Source organism: Sinocyclocheilus rhinocerous, unplaced genomic scaffold, assembly GCF_001515625.1.
Source record: "Sinocyclocheilus rhinocerous isolate Xijiao unplaced genomic scaffold, SAMN03320098_v1.1 scaffold323, whole genome shotgun sequence".
Taxonomy (NCBI): Eukaryota; Metazoa; Chordata; class Actinopteri; order Cypriniformes; family Cyprinidae; genus Sinocyclocheilus; species Sinocyclocheilus rhinocerous.
This window is the reverse complement of record NW_015643640.1, coordinates 642,500-651,266: the sequence shown is the minus strand read 5'-3', so window position 1 is coordinate 651,266 and position 8,767 is coordinate 642,500. Positions and strand designations below refer to the sequence as shown.

General features: G+C 34.6%; 1 protein-coding gene across 1 annotated transcript in view; it reads left to right on the top strand.

The window, feature by feature from the left end:
• Positions 1–8,767, top strand: part of LOC107757615 (lipopolysaccharide-responsive and beige-like anchor protein) — a 244,625-nt gene that overhangs the window by 38,916 nt on the left and 196,942 nt on the right. The window contains exons 6-10 of the mRNA XM_016575147.1: positions 248–374; positions 1,496–1,615; positions 2,853–2,999; positions 6,564–6,761; positions 8,152–8,285. Of these exons, the coding sequence (XP_016430633.1) occupies positions 248–374; positions 1,496–1,615; positions 2,853–2,999; positions 6,564–6,761; positions 8,152–8,285 (726 nt within the window). The remainder of the gene's footprint in view (positions 1–247; positions 375–1,495; positions 1,616–2,852; positions 3,000–6,563; positions 6,762–8,151; positions 8,286–8,767) is intronic.

Genomic DNA, 8,767 nt, shown 5'->3' with positions numbered 1-8,767 from the left:
TATATGTATTATTATTTATTTTTTTTGGCAAAAACATTGCAATTGGTTTACATTGTATTACAAACCTTGATGCAAAATGGACAGAATATGTGTCTCAAAATATAATATAAGCATAAATATATATATATGCTAAATATAATATGTAGCTGCTTTTTCTTTTGAGAGTAGAGCTGTATACATTTGAGCACCCCTCTTCTGAAATGTAACTTTAATAATTGTGGTCTGTGTTTTTTTCCCTCTTCCCTAGCTTCCGCACAAGCAAAAGTTTGGGCTATTCTGCACACTTTGTGGGCGGGTGTCTGATTGTCACCTCTCTAAAGTCCAAAGCCAAAGGCTTCCAGCACTGTGTGAAATACGACTTCAAACCCCAGAAGGTATGAATCACCTCAAATGTTTTAGCTTACCTGTTTGGAAAGTGTACATTATAAGAGTACAAAGTCTTCATCTTTAATTCTAAAATGTACAAGGAGAGCAAATTTGACATCAGAAGGAGGGTTTGTGTTAAGGCCAAGTCATGTCTGAGGATTTGCAAGAAGAAACCAAATCCCTTCCCTGCTCATATGCCCCCTGGAATGGGCAGGCGTCCTCGTGTATATATATATAAGGAAATTCTACTTATGGGGCTAATATTGCTCAAATTCACATTTCTAATATCAAGAAGCTTACAAGTGCTCTAAAAAGCTTTCATGGGTTGATTTGGCCTATATTTAGAGTCCATTCCATTCCATCTGGAGAGGTCTTACCTAAGGGATAAGCACCTTCATTGGCTTTTCCCACCATTTAATGGAAATTCAAGAAGATCTGGGTGAGGCCGTTGCTGGAGGGTGTAAATGGACCATAACTGTAGCAAAGTTTAGCGTTAGAAGTTTGCTGATGGACCACATTTTTCTATAGACCAGGGTTTTTCAAACTAGGGTCCGAGGACTCCCAGGGGACCACAAGGGGGTGCTAAAGTGTCTGCAAAAGATAGAAAAATGTATTGTTAGGGCTGTCAAAGTTAACATGCACTTAAGATGTTAATGAAACATAATATTTTTTTAATTCTTATTCAGTGAATTTGATTATTAATATTTCATTCTGCTTTCTAAGGATTGAGGACTGATTAGAAATCATGAAATCATAATTGTAGCTTATTTTATTGTATTGACACACGTACAGTATATACTAAATGTACATATATATATACGATTTTCAGCCAATTTAATAGAGTAAATATTATCTTTATATTTTCACTACTTGCTTTACTACAATGGCAATGCCAATTATATAATTTTAGAAACTGATTTATAATTTCACTTTTAATATTTTTCTCACTCGGTATGAATGATTGTTTATGCACGAAAATAGAAAGTAGATTCCTACCAGGGGATAATCTTATTTTGGAGTCAGAAATTTTAAAAACACCTGCTATAATGCTCTCAAGTTTTGTGATATTGATATTAAATAATGACGCACTGTCGTTTGTATAATTGCTTTTTTTTTTTTTCATCTACAGTGGTATATGGTGACCATAGTGCATATCTATAATCGCTGGAAGAACAGCGAAATCAGCTGCTATGTCAATGGAGAGTTGGCGTCATATGGTGAGATCACCTGGTTTGTCAACACGAGCGATGTAAGTAGTTTCAAAAGGCTCTGTTATCTCTCGTTGTTCTGGTTTTTAACAGCCGTTAAGCTTGAGGCCCTGCTTTTTTCTCCAGAAGTGTTTTAGTTCAAAGCTTGTCAATATTTTAGCAGCTACAAACCCCAAAATACCCACAAATTTAAAGGATGAAACAAAACTGCTTTGACAGCAGAACAATAGCAAAAGCTAACATTTTCCAATACATGTGATGACATTAAATGTGATTATTCAGTCATGTGTTGTTCTTTTCATGAACAGTGAGGTCCAGAATGTGAAACGTATTTTCATTAAAATCATATGATTAGAATTTGGCCAGTGAGTGTGCAGGACACATAGGCTTTTTTTTTTTTTTTTTTTGTATATCAAAGCTGGGCATTATGAAACACACACACACAAAAAGTTGCTTAAGGTGGTGTCAGAATGATGTAATCACTTTCTATTTATAACATTTAAAGAACAGCATTTTGTAACCGCAAATTGCTGGTTTCTCATCTTGATTCACATGAACTAACAAGTGATACTAATACGGTTTATTGCTCTTTTATTGTATGCATGTGAACAATGAGTCTCAGTAAAAAGCCCTTTAAAAAAATCACTGTAATAGGATCATAGGTATAATCAATGCGCTCTAGCTGATTGAAGACCTGTGCACCTCAAGTGTGATGTGAGTAAATAACACAAAGTGCTGTATAAATGCTGTGATGTTCTAAAGTTTAGGGTCAGTAGGATATACTTTTAAGAAATTAATACTTTTATTCAGCAAGGATGCATTAAATTTATCAAAAGTGACAGTGGAGACAATTATAATGTTACAAAAGATTCTATTTCAAATAAATGCTTTTGAACTTTCTATTCATCAAAGAATCCTGAAAAATCTATCAGTGTTTACACAAAAATATTAAGCAACATTGATAATTGTTTCTTGTCCAGTAAATCAGCATATTAGAATGTGTTCTGAAGGACTGGAGTAATGATGCTGAAAATTCAGCTGTGTCATCACAAGAATAAATGATATTTTACATCATATTCACATAGAAAACAGTTATTTTAAATTCTAAACCTATTTCACATTATTACTGTTTTTACTGTATTTTTATGGTCAAATAAATGCAGGCATTGTGAGCATAAGAGACTTCGGTAGTGTACCAGTACTACACTTAAAACACTGTGATGAATTAAAAACAAAAAAGTGAACTAAACAAACCTTTTCTCCTCCTGTTCTTCACAGACATTTGACAAGTGTTTTCTGGGCTCATCAGAGACAGCAGACGCTAACCGTGTGTTCTGTGGTCAGATGGGGGCAGTGTATCTGTTCAGTGAAGCTCTCAGTGCTGCTCAGATATTAGCCATCTATCAGCTGGGGCCTGGATACAAGGTGGGATCCATTTCTTTGCCCAAATGGTGTCTTATTATGGATATTAAAAACAGTTGGTAAAAATCCTGATTTAATGAGGTATTAATGTTGTCAAATCACAAACACACATATACTCTGTATGTATGTATATGTATGTATGTATATATATATATGAAGAGTTCATTTGCAAAAACTAAATTTTAATGATTTTTTTTCAGAAATCACGTTTTTTTTATTGCGCATTCGAAGTAATATCAATCAAACTGCAGTTGGGTTGTTTTGATTAAGTAATAATAACTTAAATACAAGTAATTTACAAAATTAAAGTTCATTATAAGTATGTTTTTTTTTTACATATTAAAAGTTTGTTTTATAGCAAAAGCAGATAACTCCACATTTCATGTTTTGGAGTTTAAAAAAACACTCGTTTAATCTTTGTAATCTCCTCAGATGACAATGTAGATGCCTGACAAACGTTGTTGTTGTCATAAACTGTATGGATGTGATTACACGCAATACAGAGCTTTTCTCTCACCATTGTAACGTGCTGCTTTTGCAAGCAAGTTTCAGCTTTTATTTTCCCTTTTCGCCCTGAAGAAGATATCACAGGTTCATCATGTAGCAAAGTTTAGCGTTAGAAGTTTGCTGATGGACCACATTTTTCTATAGACCAGGGTTTTTCAAACTAGGGTCCGAGGACTCCCAGGGGACCACAAGGGGGTGCTAAAGTGTCTGCAAAAGATAGAAAAATGTATTGTTAGGGCTGTCAAAGTTAACATGCACTTAAGATGTTAATGAAACATAATATTTTTTTAATTCTTATTCAGTGAATTTGATTATTAATATTTCATTCTGCTTTCTAAGGATTGAGGACTGATTAGAAATCATGAAATCATAATTGTAGCTTATTTTATTGTATTGACACACGTACAGTATATACTAAATGTACATATATATATACGATTTTCAGCCAATTTAATAGAGTAAATATTATCTTTATATTTTCACTACTTGCTTTACTACAATGGCAATGCCAATTATATAATTTTAGAAACTGATTTATAATTTCACATTTAATATTTTTCTTACTCAGTATGAATGATTGTTTAGGCACGGAAATAGAAAGTGAATTCCTAGAAGGGGATAATCATATTTTGGAGTCCAAAAGTTTAAAAAACCCTGCTATAATGCTCTCAAGCTTTACAATATTGATATTAAATAAATAATGGCATGCTGTCCTTTTTATATTTGCTAATATTATTTTTATTTAACAGTGGTATATGGTGACCATAGTGTACATCTATAATCGCTGGAAGAACAGCGAAATCAGCTGCTATGTCAATGGAGAGTTGGCGTCATATGGTGAGATCACCTGGTTTGTCAACACGAGCGATGTAAGTAGTTTCAAAAGGCTCTGTTATCTCTCGTTGTTCTGGTTTTTAACAGCCGTTAAGCTTGAGGCCCTGCTTTTTTCTCCAGAAGTGTTTTAGTTCAAAGCTTGTCAATATTTTAGCAGCTACAAACCCCAAAATACCCACAAATTTAAAGGATGAAACAAAACTGCTTTGACAGCAGAACAATAGCAAAAGCTAACATTTTCCAATACATGTGATGACATTAAATGTGATTATTCAGTCATGTGTTGTTCTTTTCATGAACAGTGAGGTCCAGAATGTGAAACGTATTTTCATTAAAATCATATGATTAGAATTTGGCCAGTGAGTGGGCAGGACACATAGGCTTTTTTTTTTTTTTTTTTTGTATATCAAAGCTGGGCATTATGAAACACACACACACAAAAAGTTGCTTAAGGTGGTGTCAGAATGATGTAATCACTTTCTATTTATAACATTTAAAGAACAGCATTTTGTAACCGCAAATTGCTGGTTTCTCATCTTGATTCACATGAACTAACAAGTGATACTAATACGGTTTATTGCTCTTTTATTGTATGCATGTGAACAATGAGTCTCAGTAAAAAGCCCTTTAAAAAAATCACTGTAATAGGATCATAGGTATAATCAATGCGCTCTAGCTGATTGAAGACCTGTGCACCTCAAGTGTGATGTGAGTAAATAACACAAAGTGCTGTATAAATGCTGTGATGTTCTAAAGTTTAGGGTCAGTAGCATATACTTTTAAGAAATTAATACTTTTATTCAGCAAGGATGCATTAAATTTATCAAAAGTGACAGTGGAGACAATTATAATGTTACAAAAGATTCTATTTCAAATAAATGCTTTTGAACTTTCTATTCATCAAAGAATCCTGAAAAATCTATCAGTGTTTACACAAAAATATTAAGCAACATTGATAATTGTTTCTTGTCCAGTAAATCAGCATATTAGAATGTGTTCTGAAGGACTGGAGTAATGATGCTGAAAATTCAGCTGTGTCATCACAAGAATAAATGATATTTTACATCATATTCACATAGAAAACAGTTATTTTAAATTCTAAACCTATTTCACATTATTACTGTTTTTACTGTATTTTTATGGTCAAATAAATGCAGGCATTGTGAACATAAGAGACTTCGGTAGTGTACCAGTACTACACTTAAAACACTGTGATGAATTAAAAACAAAAAAGTGAACTAAACAAACCTTTTCTCCTCCCAGACATTTGAGACATTTGACAAGTGTTTTCTGGGCTCATCAGAGACAGCAGACGCTAACCGTGTGTTCTGGGGGGCAGTGGGGGCAGTGTATCTGTTCAGTGAAGCTCTCAGTGCTGCTCAGATATTAGCCATCTATCAGCTGGGGCCTGGATACAAGGTGGGATCCATTTCTCTGCCCAAATGCTGTCTATTACAGATGTTAAAAAAGTTCTTGTTCAAAATTCTGACCTGATGAGGTATTGCTGTCAAATCACATACATGTTCAGATATATCTGTTCATTAGATTATAAAGGGTAAATGCAGCCATTTTTTATTGCGCATTCGAAGTAATATCAATCAAACTGCAGTTGGGTTGTTTTGATTAAGTAATAATAACTTAAATACAAGTAATTTACAAAATTAAAGTTCATTATAAGTATGTTTTTTTTTTACATATTAAAAGTTTGTTTTATAGCAAAAGCAGATAACTCCACATTTCATGTTTTGGAGTTTAAAAAAACACTCGTTTAATCTTTGTAATCTCCTCAGATGACAATGTAGATGCCTGACAAACGTTGTTGTGATCATAAACTGTATGGATGTGATTACACGCAATACAGAGCTTTTCTCTCACCATTGTAACGTGCTGCTTTTGCAAGCAAGGGCGTTTATCGGTTTTTGCAAATGAACTCTTCATATATATATGTATATAGTATACTAAATGGATACTAAAATGAATGTAGTATACTAAACGAATACTAAATGTCAGTTGAACCAACAATCTTTGCTCTTCAGTGATATGATAATTGGCTGGAACCCATCAGGCATCTTTATCATTCACATCATCAATCTGTCTATTGCACTTAAACACTTATGCTTTTATCAAGTGCTCTGATTAATCAGATTTAATTTCATGCTTTTCACACACACATGAGAATGTGCAGCATAGCTCTACTCCGCATCTCTCTCCCTCTGATTGATCCAGGGCACTTTTAAGCACAAGGCAGAGAGTGACCTGCTGTTTGCAGAACATCATAAGATGCTGCTGTATGATGGAAAGCTGTCTGCCAGTATCGCCTTCACCTATAATCCTCGAGCCACTGACGCTCAGCTGTGTCTGGAGTCCTCTCCCAAGGACAATGCTTCCATCTTTGTGCACTCACCACACGCCCTCATGCTGCAGGTATGCTCTTCCTCTTTGTCTCTTCATCACACCTGGTTCACCATCCCAGCACAGCTGCCCTGCCAGGTGGACTGCTCTCTGTGGGCGAATGAAACTAGCTCATCACCATTCGTTAACATAATTAACAGTATGAGCATTTTTGTCATCTCGCTCAGCAAAATACGGCCCACACCTGTGCTGCATCCAGCACTTCATGAGTTCTAAAAGCACTTAATCTAATCTGGTCCACAGTGTTATCAAGGGAGTCTATAAGCTTTTTAACATTCATTTATTTATTAAATATACATTTTTGACTGCAGAGCTCAACAATAAAGACAGCCTGATGGCCCGTGCCAGTGTGAGAATGTTTTGGGCCAGTTGATAGAAGTGTCGGTTACACTTTATTTGAAGTTGTCTTTGTTACAGTGTAATTATACATTTAAGTACTGAGTAATATTAATTAACTACATGTACTTACTATATGGTTAGGGTTAGGATTAGGGTTTGGCTTAGGGTTACTTGCATGTAATTATGCATAATTAATTGTTATTATAATAGTAAGTACATGTAACGTGTAACAAGGACACCTTAAAATACAGTGTTACCGAAGTGTCTCTATGGCTTGCATATGTTAGCCTTGTTCCATGTGTTTCAATGCCTTGCAAGCATAAACATTTGGTTTTGTGTGATACATTCAAATTCTTCTAATTTAAGTATGTCATCAAGATAAACTTATCTAACAGGATAACATAAATGAGGTTTTGTCGAAATTGCAAGAATGACTTCTGATACACGATGGTGTTTGAAGTTAAATATTTTATTCCCAGTGCACAGTTGTTTAACAGCAAAATCGTTTTTATTAATGTATTGCTAATTAAAACCTAAGAAATTATTATTATCATTACTTGAATTATTAATATTGTGTCGGCAAAAACATTTTTAACTGAAAAAGTGTTCTTGGCAAGCCCTGGACTTGATGGATTATAGGATATATTCTATAAAGTGACCTATAGGAACAATAATTTAGCTTGATTCTCAGATTATTATTATTATTATTTTTAGTTAATAAAGGCTTCTTCAGTTCTGATGGCATCTTCGCATGCTGAACAGATGAAGTAGTTCTCTCTGACAATGAGTTTATGGATGTGCCATCTGGGAGAGCGCTAGTCTGATTAGAGGCACCTAAGGACCTCACAGCTGTCTTTCTGTATTTAATTACCCCCCCCCATGCATACAGAGCACAGGTTTAGGAAATAACCTTCTCATTCAGGAATAGCTGTTGCAGAACATTAAGAAGATGACAATACTATGAATTGAATTCATCAGAGGGTCTCTGTGTTACACAACATAATGATGTTATATGACATAAAATTACTAAAGAAACCTAACATCAAGCCTTTCTATGTCTCAGGACGTCAAAGCTGTGGTGACACACTCGGTTCAGAGTGCCATCCATTCTATAGGAGGAGTTCAGGTTCTTTTCCCCCTGTTTGCACAGCTGGATTTCCTACAGCACAGCGGCGACGAGCTGGACTCTTCCATCTGGTGAGAACACATCAACTCTGCCTGGGGGGGAAATGAAAATTAGGAAAGGGATTCTCAGTGGGGAAAAAAGATTGAGCTCCTCTCAGTTTTAGCCTGGCCAGGAAAAACTGAAAATTAAGTTCATGTTGTCTGTCCTAGAGTTGTTAAACCCAGCAGACACACTATAGCAGCTTTCTAAAGGAGATGTTTTCTCATGGTACACAAACCAGTAATCTGTTTTTGGCTATAGGGTTTGGTCCATACGTAAATATTATTTAATTACCATTATAACTAGCTATCTCACAATTTTTTTTTAATTGTACAGTGGGGTAATTTTGGTGTAGTAGCACGAGAGAGCTTGATTTCAAACTTTGAATTGAATAAAAAATGACAAGTAAGCAGTCAGTAATAAAATAAGAACAAATAAAGAAATTAATAATGATAGCACAAATAAAAAATAACGACAGGCCTTCGAATTAAATAAGTTGCTTTTTAGTTTTTCA